Source organism: Lissotriton vulgaris, chromosome 3_1, assembly GCF_964263255.1.
Source record: "Lissotriton vulgaris chromosome 3_1, aLisVul1.2, whole genome shotgun sequence".
NCBI lineage: Eukaryota > Metazoa > Chordata > Amphibia > Caudata > Salamandridae > Lissotriton > Lissotriton vulgaris.
In genome coordinates, this window is record NC_141689.1 from 591,634,218 (window position 1) to 591,647,816 (window position 13,599).

The following is a 13,599-nucleotide window of genomic DNA, read 5'->3' on the forward strand; positions in this document are numbered from 1 at the left end:
TGAAGCCAGAATACATCTGAAAATCGCCTGCATGACACACAAGGCGGTACACCTAAACTCGCCCGGCTACCTCGCTCAGAAGTTGACAATCTCTGGGGGAATTAGAAACACGAGAGGCACAAACAATCTCCTGCTGAAACCTCGAAGATTCCGGAAGGAAAAAACATACAAGCGCTCCTTCTCAGGAATGGCGCCTAGGATCTGGAACTCACTGCCTCCCGAAACCAGGCTTATCTCCTCCACTACACTCTTTAAAAAAGAAGTAAAAGCTATCCTCATGGCTAAATACACTTGAACTACTATCTCGAACCCTATTAACACCCTGCACCGATCTGTATTACATGTCTGACCCCTTTACTTATTTGTATGAGTTGTTTTATCATTCACATGATTGGCTTTGTAGTCACTTAGTTGTACTATTTGTAATGTGATTTATTGATTTACTTGTGTGAATATGTTCCCCCATGCACCCTCTGTGTAAAGCTTGATTTACTTGTTTGACTGTGTTCCCTCATGTACCCTTCTATGTAAAGCGCTCTGATATCTGTGAAGATCTTGTTTGAATAAATAAATAAAATAAATAATGTGTTTAGTGAGTCAGCTTTGTGCAATAAAGTGCAGTCACTTTTTCAGTTTGTGAGTAGTTAATAATGTTGCTTGTTTAGAATTAGGCTTGTGTTCTAAATCTATAATTTTCCAGTCAGTATACATACACTACTGTAAATTATCTGGGATAATTTATAAGCCTCGTGCGTTTTTGTGCTGCCATTGCGTTACTTTTTTGCTGCAATGTTTGCACAGATAATGCAGCAAATTGTTTATAAATTTGCAAAATGACTCATGGTTGTACAGTAAAATGCAGTAATTATATTTCTGTAATGTGTGCAATCATATTATCCCTTCAAGAGTAATTCATTGTGTTTTTTGTCTAGAATCAGACTTGTGTTTTAAATCTAAAATTTCCCAGTTAGTATACATACACTGCTGCAGACACTCTGGTGCAGATTCACAAGCCCCTTGTGCCTCTTTGTTGTATTGTGTCACTTTTTTGATGTAATGTTGGCACAAAAAATGCATCAATTTGCTTATGTATTTGCAAAATTCTTTGTCTAGAATCACACTGTGCGTCTGTGTGCATTTAGGAATATTTCTGAGACAAGCATTTTTACATGTTTTGTGTTTTCAGATACATAAGTTCTATCCTTTTTTCTAATTTTGATAGAATTAAAAAACGGCTATTGGTTTTTTATTTGCAAAATGACTCATGGTTGTTCAGTAAAATGCAATAATTATATTTCTGTAATGTGTGCAGTGATATTAACCCTTCAAGACTAATTAGTAGTGTTGTTTGTCTAGAATGAGACTTGTGCTCTAAATGTACAATTTCCCAGTCAGTGTACATACACTGCTGCATACACTCTGGGGAAGATTTACAAGCCCTTTGCGTCTTTTTGTTGTTCTATTGTGTCACTTGTTTGAAGTAATGTTGGCAAAATAAATGCAGAAAATTGCTTATGTATTTGCAAAATGAGTCAGGGTTGTCCACTGAAATGTAGTACTTATATACATGGAATGTGTGCAGTCACTTAAGCATTTCTAGACTAGTAAATATGTTTTGGTAAAATGCACATGTGTGCAGTCACTTAAGCATTTCTAGACTAGTAAATATGTTTTGGTAAAATGCAAGTTCTTATATTTTTTATCTAGAATCACACTGTGCGTTTGTGTGCATTTAGCAATTATATTTGCCCCCTTTTCCACATTCTCCCCTTTTTCTCCTCATACTCCCCCTCTTTCCTCATACATACCCCTCTCTCCTTATACTTCCCCTCTTTCCTCACACTCCCCCTCGCTCTCCTTATACTCTCCCTTCTCTCCTTATACTCCCACCTCTCTCCTCATACTCCCCCTCTCCCCTCATAGTCCCGTCTCCTTACACTCCCCCACTCTCCTCATATTTCTCCTTTCCTTATACTCCCCCTCTCTCTCATACCCCCTTCACTCCTCATATTCTCCCATCTCCTCATACTCCTCCCTCTCTCCTCATAAAAACCCTCTCTCTTCTTATACTCTTGTTTTGTCCACATTCTCCCCCTCTCTTTTCATACTCTCCCTTCTCTTCTCATACACACCCCTCTTTTCACATACCCCACCTCTCTCTCCTCATACTGCCCTCTCTCTCCTCATACTGCCCCCTCTCTTCACATTCCCCCTCTCTCCTTATACTCCCTCCTCTCTCCCGATATTCCTCTCTCTCTCCTCATACTTCCCCTCTCTCCTTTTACTCTTCCTTCTCTCTTCATACTCCCTTTCTGCTCATATTCCCCCTCTCCTAATACTCCCCCTCTCTATCCTCATACTCCCTCCCTCTCTCCTCATATTCTCTCTCTCCTCATTCTCCCCCCTCTCTCCTCAAACTCCCCCCTGTTCTCATACTCGCTCCTGTCTCCTCTTAGTCCTCCCACTCTCCTCATACTTCCCCATCTCTTCATACTGCCCCCTCTTTCCTCATAATCCCACCTCTCTCCTCATACTCCCCCTTCATACTCCTCCCTCTCCTCATATTCCCCCTCTCCTCATATTCCTTTGTCTCCTCAGACTCCCCCTCTCCCTTCATACTACCCCCCTCTTCATATTCCCTCTTTTCCTCATCCTCCCCCCTCTCCTCCTATTCCCCCCCTCTCCTCATACTTCTTACTGTCTCGTCATACTACCCCCTCTCTTCTAATAAACTCCTTCTCTCCTTATATTCCTCTTTTCCCCACATTCTTACCCCTCTCTCCTCATACTCCCTCCTCTCTCCTCATACACACTCCTCTCTCCTTATACTCCCACTTTCTCCTCATACTTGCCCCTCTTTCCACATACTGCCCCCTCTCTCCTCATGCTTCCCTCTCTCTCCTCACACTCTCCCTCTCTCTCCTTATACTCCCCCCTCTCCTGATATTCTCCCTCTTTCCACATTCTCAGCTCTCTCTCCTCATACTCCCCCCTCTCTTCAAATTCCCCCTCTCTCCTTATACTCCCTCCTCTCTCCTGATATTCCTCTCTTTCCTGATATTCCGCTCTCTCTCCTCATACTTCCCCCTAGTCTCCTTTTACTCTTCCCTCTCTCTTCATACTCCCTTTCTCCTCATATTCCCCCCTCTCCTAATACTCCCCCTCTCTCTCCTCATACGTCCGGTCGCTGGGAAGCCCCGCCGCTGGTCAGGCGGATCGTCGCTGCTCATGAAACCCTAGCGGCGAAACGAACGAGAGGGGCCTGAGCTGCCTGTATATATTGGACTTGTGCCAGCGCTGCCTCGTGCCTTTCCACCCACTGGGGTAGACATTTACAAGTGGATGTTCGAGACGCCCACCAGGGCTAAACCTGCAACGGTCTTTGGGCCAGAACTTCATTAACCATGATGCCTTGCAACAGCCCACATGGGCGGGACGGATTTACTTTCACTGATTTACTTTTACTTACTTTTGAGAAAGGGCGGCAGTCACGCCCGAAACGCGTCTGGCAAGCTGACAGGGATAGCGTGGAGAAGGCTGTCACAGCGCCACGGGCAGCATTTGTGTTTTAACCCTCCCAAGTGTGGCTTCTCTACTGGGGAGATAGATAGATAGATAGATAGATAGATAGATAGATAGATAGATAGATAGATAGATAGATAGATAGATAGATATACACCTACACATACTTTTAGCTTCAGTAGCACAGGTGGTTTAGGCTAATCTATTTAATAATAACAGGACTGAACTTTTTATGGTATATGTTTTTTTAACCATGCTGATATTTTTTGACCCAAGTGTTGAATTGAAAAGACAAGCATGAAAACCATTAGTGTGTACTGGCCACATTTGTTGTCTAATTGTGGCGCAAGTGCTGCATCTGAGACGATAGTTTAAAGAAATATAGTAAATTTCCTGTGTGTCTCTTTTGTATCTTATTGTGGACAAGTGCGAGTTGGAGAGTGAAAGGGTGTGTCCTGTTACCACAATCCCAGAATGGTCCACAGCTCAGGGAGGGGGGGGGAAGCGTGGCCCCCTTAAAGGAATCGGGCCTGGACTCCTGTGAACCTTTAGAGGCTTGTGGGGGGGATCTGGGGGGGAGGGGGGGGGGGGGGTTGTCACACAGCCCCCTTCCCATTTTCTTACATTTCGGTCCAGGATAGGTTCCCCGGGTCCTCTTGACGCTTAAGGAGAAGGACCGTGCGCAACTCCCCTCCATGAACATAACCCTGGGGGTGGGGGCTCCCAGGGGCATAATGTAATTAAATGTGTCCTGGACATTTTTTTTCTCCGATCCTTTGAGAGTCTCGCAGAATCTTAGCACATTTTTTGCCATTGGGTTTTTCTTTTTTGGATCGGGGTGGGGGGCGGGGGGGGGAGGGGGATGGAAGGCATCCCCCCCCCCCCCCCCCCCGGTGTCTAGGGCATCACATATCTTTATTTTTTTTCCAACTTCAGGACAGGGGACTAAGTCCCCGAGTCCTGGAATGGCTGTAATGGCTGCCAGCAACATTTTTCTCATGTTGCTGGCCGCCAATCTGAGCTCTCGCTCTTGGTGGGAATCTGACTACCGCTGGGGTGAGCTGGCCCAAGGAAAATAAAGCTACCAGGGCAAACCAGAACGCTCCATTCTAAAACTGGTGCTCCAGAGAGAGAGTCTCAGATTCTAGCAAGCTCAACTGGCCAAATATCTATATTTCTTTACCCTTAATATCTCAAAAAACTACTGAACAGATTTACACCACATCAGGAAAAGCACAACCTGCGGACCAAGATCTAGCTTCCTGCCAAATATGCTGTAATTCCATTCAGCAGTTTTTGCTGTAGCCCGTCTTAAAGAGGTCTATGGAAATTCATGGGGATTTTGCGTTTTGAGATCTCCCTATTTTCTCGGCCCCTCTTTGACAGATAACCCTAAAACATTCCAGGAAGGAGCAGAGGTGGATGGTCTTTTTTAGGAAAGTTTTGTCGAATGGGGCCGAAGTTAATAGTTCCATCTATGGACAAGCAGATCTAACTGTCACTGGGGGTGTGGTGTGTGTGTATATATTTGTTTTTTAATTCAGAATTGTGTTTACATAGGAAAAGCATTTTTTCTTTCCATTATAACTTCGGCGCTATTTGACAAATAGTAACAACACTTTCCAAAAAAAAGTCTAATCCGCCTCAACTTCTTCCAGGAAACTTTCGTGTTGATCGATCAAGCGGGGCAGAGAAAAAAGGGGGGTCCTAAAACACATTGTTGGGACTGCTGGGGGAAGCCATAGAGCCCCTGTATACATCCATCCTTGCTGCATTGTGAGCTGCCATTCCTGGTATGATGCTGGCTACACTTGCCATATTGGTGATACCACATCACATATTTCTGGCATCACATGCTTAATTGTGGCCACCTCTTGCATAATAATGACAAACCTTGACAGTATGATATCTTGCCTGGTATACTGGTGGACCTGGAATGATATTGTCGGTCTATTTAGCAGATTAGTCTGTGGACAACCTTGGCATAATAGCTGCCCTGGCATACTGGAGGCTATCCTTAGCAGATGGTGGGCACCCCATGCATATTCTTAAAATACTGAATGTAAACTATTAATTGACGTCATGGGCCCAAATAGATGTTTAGTAAAAATTATATTTGAAATAAAACTAGTGTTCTTTTCATAATCTTCTATTCAAGGATCTCGAGTTTGTTTATCCATAGTATATGCAATTTGAAAAATAACCCATGCTAATTGAACATAGAACTGCTCGCTAGCTGTAGTGCACGCTGCGCAGACGCGCTGAACAAAGCACAGAGGTGCTTTCTTTTATTCGCCGAAATTTATCGTTTTTACTTTCATTCTGTTTTCATTCTGTTTTAAATAAAATTGAAACTTGATTTGGATAGCTCTCGCATACCCGCACTATAAAATACTTAATACATCCTCACCCGCCGGTTTTCGCGTGAACAGATCCTACGTGTAGCTCTATAGCTCCGGCGCCATATTGGTTGAGGGAGGGTTGGCATAGGTTCCATACTCAGGCGCCATTTTGAGAGGTGCTCTAGTTGCTGGTAGCTCCCCAGGGCACCCTACTTAAGAGTGGGAATAGCTGCGCGCGGGCTGTACATAGAACTGCTCACTAGCTGTAGTGCACGCTGCACAGACGCGCTGAACATAGCACAGAGGTGCTTTCTATTATTTGCCGAAATTTAAAGTTTTTACTTTCATTCTGTTTTCATTCTGTTTTAAATAAAATTGCAACTTGATTTGGATAGCTCTCACATACTCGCACTATAAAATACTAAATACATCCTCACCCGCCGTTTTGGAGTGGACAGATCCTACGTGTAGCTCTATAGCTGCGGCGCCATATTGGTTGAGGGAGGGTTGGCCTAGGTTCCATCCTCAGGCGACATTTTGAGAGGCGCTCTAGTTGCTGGTAGCTCCTCCAGGCCCCCTCTTTTATACCAGGAGATGCAAGCGCGCAGCGCACGCAAGCAGCGGGCGCGCCAATGGCGCGCCAGAGGCAAGCCCGTCTGCGCCCGTCCGCGCTCTGGAGGCGCTCGAACTGCTGCTCGTGTTGCCTGCGGTCAAGGCCGCTTAGTGTATGATAGAGAGCAACGGCTGGGACTAGACAAGGCAAAAGAAATAGCGATCCCGGCCCGGTGAAAAAGTCAGGTAACACACTCACGGGAGGACTGATCAACAGCCGGTCTCTTATTAAACATTCATTTGAGGTATCGAGCCTGATAGAGGATATGGGCATTGATGTTCTGTTTCTTTCGGAAACCTGGTCTCATGCGGAGTCTACTGTTGACCTAGATAATGCCTGCCCGATTGGGTACAAAATTCTCCACAAACCAAGAACTAGGGGCAGAGGTGGGGGAGTGGGGATGATTTTCAAGGAGGAACTGGACTTTAGAGTCCTGCAGGTGGAAATGTTGGGTTTCTCCCTATACTCCCCCAGCGGAAACCTCCTCACAGGATTGGTATGCTATCGACCGCCAGGAGGGCCCACAGATTTTCAAATTCTGTTTGACAGTATTACGAATCTTACACTGGCTCACTCCAATATGATTATTCTAGGCGACTTTAATCTTTGGGAAGAAGGGAATGTCAACAGCAATCTGCGTGATCTCAGGCTGACCTGCGCCAACTTAAATCTCTCCCAGCTGGTGGTAGACCCTACACATCAAGGGGGGCATACCCTTGATTTGTTATTTTCTAATCAGCCCACGGCAAAAATTGTTAACATTACTCCTTAGACCTGGACCGACCACTATCTTATTCAGTTTATTATCGGGCTGCCACATTCGGGAATTGGGACAAGTCAGCAAGGGCTTACAGGAGAGGCAGGGAATGGGCTAAGCTGGAGCGGACTGGCCTCACCGCACTGGAATTGGGCGTTACCCACTTTTCAGCTACTCTGTCTGTCGATGATAACTACAATGTGTTCTCTAACTACATGGGGCACACCTTGGATCAAGTTATCCCTATAAAAGATATAAAAATTTAAAGTAGAATCTCGGCGCCTTGGTACTGTGAGAAGCTGAAACAGCTTTGTGCGCTCCGTAAGAAGGCGGAAAAGAAGTGGAGGCAATATTACGCTGAGGAAGATAAAAAAGCTCTCAGACAGTTACAAATGCAATGCAATATAAAGAGCAAATCCTTAGGGCCAAGGCAGATTTCTATGCCAATTCTATCATTCAGGCGCCCAATGGGACTAGAGCCTTATTCAAAATAGTTAAAGATCTCTCGTCCCCCACTTGCTTAGAAAATAAAATTGTAACGTCCCAAAAACTATGCGATGGCATCAACCTGCACTTTCAGGATAAGATCGCAAGTATTGTGAACACCTTGCAGGACAATGCCAACACTGTACAACTTAATCCTGATCATCCGACTCAGTGAGAGCCGCTCTTGTCGGCCTATCTGGATTATTTCCCGACGTTCACTGATACGGTTTTTAACAACCTAGGTGATAAGGTCTCTTCCGGTTCTCCCCAGGATCCTTTTCCCCATAAATTTGGGAAATATCTAGGGCGTAGCACCTTTCCTTGGATGAGGCAGATCTGCAACCAGTCCTTGGAAGAAGGTAAGGTCCCGGAATGTTGGAAATTAGCGGTGGTGTCCCCATTGATTAAAAAGCCTTCTTTGGACCCATCAGTACCGGCTAATTTCAGGCCCATCTTCCAATATCCAGTGAAGATTCTGGAGAAAGCAGTCAGCAGGACTCTATCCTGTTTTCTGGAGGAGAATCTTTTACTGGATAAAGATCAATTTGGCTTCCGTCCGGGGCATGGGACTGAGTCCGCCCTGACTACAATGATGGATAACCTACGTATGCAGGCCGACAGCAGGAATGTTACTATTCTAGTGCTTCTCGATATGTCGGCACTTTCGATATGGTAAACCTGGTCCTACTGATGGAAAGGCTGAGTAGGTTGGGAGTGAGAGGCCGGGCACTGCATTGGCTTCAGTCCTATTTGGAGGGTCGCCAGCAGGTAGTAACCCTTGCACCTTTCTCCTCTGCCAAATCCTCCGAGGCTCATGGGGTGCCGCAGGGTTCTGCAATAAGCTCTATTCTTTTTAATGTTTACTTGCAGCCCCTATTCTCTATCATAAAATCTTTCTGAGTTAGCTTAGGTAATTATGCAGACGATACGCAGCTGGCCTTCTCTCTGGAAGGGGACCACGCAATATCGATGGAGGTGTTCCAGCAATGTATGCGGCCGACGTCGGATTGGCTCAGAAGGAACTCCCTACAATTTAACAGTGGGAAGATGGCAGTGATGTTCTGCCCTGCAGGCAGGATATCTAGATCACTGCTGTGTGATTTTAGACTCCTACCAGAGGATGATTCGCTCATCCCGGTTAGGAAAGTCCGTAATCTGGGGTTAATGTTCGACGCAGATGGAATCACAGGAAAATAAAACTGAGAGTGTCTGCTTCACCCTGATCCGCATGCTGCGCAAAATACTTCCCCTACTACCTAATGAGAATCGCACCTGGGTGGTAAGCAGCATTGTGGGCAGCAGGCTGTATTACTGCAATGCCCTCTATTTGGGAGCCCCTGGTTACATTGTTCAAGGCTTGCAAAGAATCCAGTCTGCAGCAGCTAAATTGGCTCTCGGTAGGCCGCAGAGTTCTTCCTCTACCATGGCATTACGGGAGCTCCATTAGCTGCCTGTTAGGGAAAGGGTACAATTTAAAGCCCTGTGTATGGTCTTCCGCGTGGTGCACAAGCTTGGCCCGGTTCCCTTGCAGGAAAGGTTCGGATGGTATCTTCCCACAAGGCAGCTTTGCTCTTCCAGTACTGGCCTGTTGTCAATTCCTCAGTTTAAGAGGGCCAGGCTTGGAGGTAAGGCTTTCAGTAGGGTTGGCGCTCGTTAATGGAATGAGCTCCCTCAGAACCTTAGATTAGCAAGCTCTCGGTTAGAATTCCGTAGGAATCTAAAGACCTGGCTCTATCCCACGATCTAGTCTCTTTCCTTCTGTGGCGACCTGTTCTACTCTGGCCACGACTTGTTCTTTGTTCTTAAGCACCAGGATTCCCGTAGGGTGACAGTATGAGCTATATAAAAGCTAAAATCAATCAATCAATCAAATTGGGGGGGTTGGAGGGGGGGGGGGGGGGAGGACGTATTGCTGATGCCATTTCATTTGTGCCAGAAGGGTGATCTTCAGATTTATCTTGCCCGGTTAGTACCTTCACAATAGTACTGTGTGTTAGTTGTTTGGGGAAAGAATATTTGACCAGAAGTATCCCATATCTTAGAAACGGCTGTACAATCACAATCTCTCCTCCCACCCAGTATGATAGCATGATAATTAGGAGATTGTTGTCTGTCCGACATAGTTTTTTTGAAACCACATAACAGATGTTAAAGGTCAATTCAATTGCCCTAGTGTGCAAACATCTTTAGCGCCTCTGCAGAGATATTTCTTTCGGCTCTACTGTTTGCGCAAGTTATAGATATTACCATTTGCTCGTTCCCACTAATTGTTTCTGGGCTAAAAACATACACATGCCATGCTTCATTTATCAACTGCCACAATTCCCCACTTATACAGTTGTGCTGAAGGGCTAGGGCCATGGAATATCACAATCTAGAAATGCATACAAATTGTTTTTACTTTCACAAATAGTCTGTTCTAAAAAGAGGTTATTTAAGTAAGCCATTCCTGCAATGCTTAATATTACTTCGGTATTGAAGATCTTCCATGATGGTGAACTTCGGTCTGACAAAATAAGGTGACAAAACTCCATTATGGGAGGAATAATGAAACCTCACTTCCATGAAATTCAGAAGAATGTTCTGGGAAGAAAAAAAAGGTCCATTACGGACTTGGGTTTGAATCCCAGATCTGATATGTATTTGTCTATCTATATGGAAGATATAGTTTATAGAATTCCTAAAATAATAGAAGTTGTTGAATCTTTTAAAAGAATATTTAAAAAGTTAAGCAGGGGAAATAAAGAAATTAGGATGCAATAGTCTTTTCTCTAAGTCGGTTACGATCCAGCAAAGAAAAAGACAACGTGGACGGAAAAGGGAAAAACAGGAAAAAAGACAAGTGCAAAAAAACAACAAAAAGAAAATGGAGACTGAATCTTAAGATGCTGTGGAAAGCATGCATATATGAAATTATGTTCACAAAAACCAAGTTAAAAGTTTTATTTACACTACCTTCAGGTCAATAAGAAATCCTTCAAATGGTCTGTAAGGATTGTGAATTATGAGATGAAAGTTTAACTGCTGAATAAGTAGAAGTTCGAATTCCAAAATCTGTTCAAGTGCCTTCTCTTGCCCAGAAGGGGTTTCTCGCAAATTGCCAACAAACTGGATACTGGACACATTAAATTCATCTACTTTACAAGCTAGATAGGCACAAGTTAACCTAAAGAACAAAAAGAAAAAGAAAAAAAAGTAAACAATTTAAAACAGGCAGCATTACATGTATGTTGTTAATTGGTGAAAGAAGATATTTTTCACCAGAATGGTGCATTGATGAAACAAATCTCCAGAAACTCTAAGTGGTTATAATTGTCACTACGAATCAAAAAGATCTTGGTTGGGACTAAGGTAGTAAAATACATTTGGTGAAACGACAGACTTTATTTTGCATCTTGATGAGTAATTTAACAACACTGATTTACTCTGCTTCCATACTGGACCCATTAAGCATTTAATATGCATCAGTGAAGGCTTATGTTCTTAGTTTTTCCCGAATGTGCAAGGGGTTTTAATTTATATGGGACATTAGGCACAGGATGCTTACAGTTTATTACCCATTTATGGGTTCTTGGTGCTAGATCACAATTGTGCAAATGATTTAAGATAGGAGCAGAAGGAGAAGCATGTTGTAGAATATCGACACCTTGGAAACATGCACCTGCTTTTCTAGAAAACTCCTAATATGATCAATCATTCAAGGTTTTTGTTAGATCTGGGGGTCTCTATTTGGAAATGGTATTCACCTTTGTCCAAATAGGGACCCTTACTTCTAAGTCAGGATAAGGGGATTACACTCCTTAATAATCCCTGCTCACCCCCTTGGTAGCTTGGCACAAGCAGACAGGCTTATCTCAGAGGCAGTGTGTTAAGCATTTGTGAATATATACACTGAAAACACTACAGATGGACAACACAGGTTTTATAAAAAATAAGTATTCTTTATATAGACTTAACACAAGACCACAAACAACAAAAATACACAACACTACACTTAAGATTGCTTTAAAGATGATAAAAGTTACTTAGTTCAAGTTAATGATAAATGAGACAAAGTTCTCAACAAAGTACCTGGATGCGTAAAGCAAAGTAAACAAAAGGCTCGCAAAAGGGGAGATGCATCAGTTCCGTGATCCGGGGGAAATGATGCGTCGTGCCTCAATGCTGGCGCAGAGTAGGGGATGTGTCGTGATCCTTACCGGTGCGGAGGTGATGCGTAGATTCTCGGCCTGCGGGCCCGTTGTGGTACGCAAGATGGCGCCTTGATGCGATGTGATGATCCAGTTGCGATGCGAGAAGATAGCCCCCTTGATGCGGCGATACGATGACGCTGCAATGATGATGCGTAGGCGCCCTGGCAGCCTTGCGACGACACTGTACTTTGGAGCCGCAACAGGCCCTGCGACACGCTTCTCCGGTGATGCGATGGCGACTCTCTCGATGGCATCACGCTTCTCCGGTGATGTGACAGCAGGCAGCTTAGATGAACACACGCTTCCAGGGAGACGCGGTGAAGGCTCGCTTCTCCGGCGATGCAACGATTTCAGCTGCGGCGGCAAAACACTTCCTCTCTATGCGTCACGCTTCCAGCTCCTAGTGACACAAATGTCTGTAGATAGAATTCCCAGCAAGGAAATTCACAGGGGGAGCTGGAGATGAAGTCTTTTGTCCTTGAGACTTCAGCAGGAGGCAAGCACAGTTCAAGCCCTTGGAAAATATTCTGTAGATGATGAAAGCCCTTAAAAGTTCCTTCTCCTTTCCTTGGCAATGAAGCAACCACTGCAGGCCAACCCAGCAAACAGCACACTGGCAGAGGGGCAGTCAAACTCCTGCAGCTTTCTTGGTTCTTCTCCTTGGCAAAAGGTTTCTTGTTCCTGAAGTGATCTAAAGTTCTTGGGACTAGGTCCCAATATATACCCCAAATTCCTTTGTTCTCTGAAGGCAGAGAGGTCTCTGCCTAGTCCAAATCAGTTCCTGAGCACTTTGTTTACATGATGGCTTCCCTGAAGATGGGGATGTTTGGTATCAAACCTCATATTAATAAACCTCCCTGATTCCAGGGTTGAATTTATTAATACATGCACCCATAGGGCACCTTAGAAGAGCCCCCTGAAAACCAACCAGCCACTGGTGTATTGACTGACTGGTTTCTGCCAGCCTGCCACCCTGACAAGTGTCTGACCTCCTAGGGCGAGAGCCTTTGCTCTCAGGTCAGAAACAAAGCCTGCCCGGGAATCACACAGAATGACCTGCTGATTAGCCTTCCTAGGCTGGGCAGCTTCAAAGAAGCTGCCACCTTTGAAATGATAGTCTGGCTCCCCTCAGAGGAGATGAAGCCGGCCCCCTTTGGTCAGAGCCCTGTGGCACCTCGAACAGGTGGGAAAATTAGCTAGTAAGGTAGGTGTGCACACCCCTAGGCTAGTGCCACCACCCCTAGGTGGCCTAACCTGATGTAGGTATGACTTTTCAGAAGTGGTCATCTTGGTGATGGTAAACTTAGAAACTCTGGGACAGGGTGATGCCCACTTCCCGCAGAAGAGGTTATATAGTGAGGCGTAGTGCCCCAAGGATCAGTAGCCCTTTGGCTACCACCCTACACTCCCCTAATGTCCCAACCAAGACCTCCAGTGAGACAGGGGAACTGTCCCCTGCATCCTTCCAAATAAGACCAGCGAGGACTCCGGAACTGCCAAAACCGGACGCTGCCAAGCACAACTACACCCGAGGCCCCCAGCCCGTGTCGAAGTGGGCCAATGGTGCCAGTGTGGTCCCCAAGCCCTCAAGAGACAGTCCACTGCAGATGTGCCCCTCGTGAACTCTCTGATGCCGCCAGCAGCCTCTTTGTGCAGGCCCCCTCAACTGCGAGTGTTGCCGTATGG

General features: G+C 45.1%; 1 protein-coding gene across 8 annotated transcripts in view; it reads right to left on the minus strand.

Moving 5' to 3' along the window:
- CCNH (cyclin H) overlaps window positions 1–13,599 on the minus strand; it is a 249,184-nt gene that overhangs the window by 131,061 nt on the left and 104,524 nt on the right. For all 8 annotated transcript variants that reach the window (XM_086960869.1, XM_086960871.1, XM_086960868.1 and 5 more), the window contains exon 5: window positions 10,676–10,886. In XM_086960869.1, the coding sequence (XP_086816995.1) occupies window positions 10,676–10,886 (211 nt within the window). The remainder of the gene's footprint in view (window positions 1–10,675; window positions 10,887–13,599) is intronic.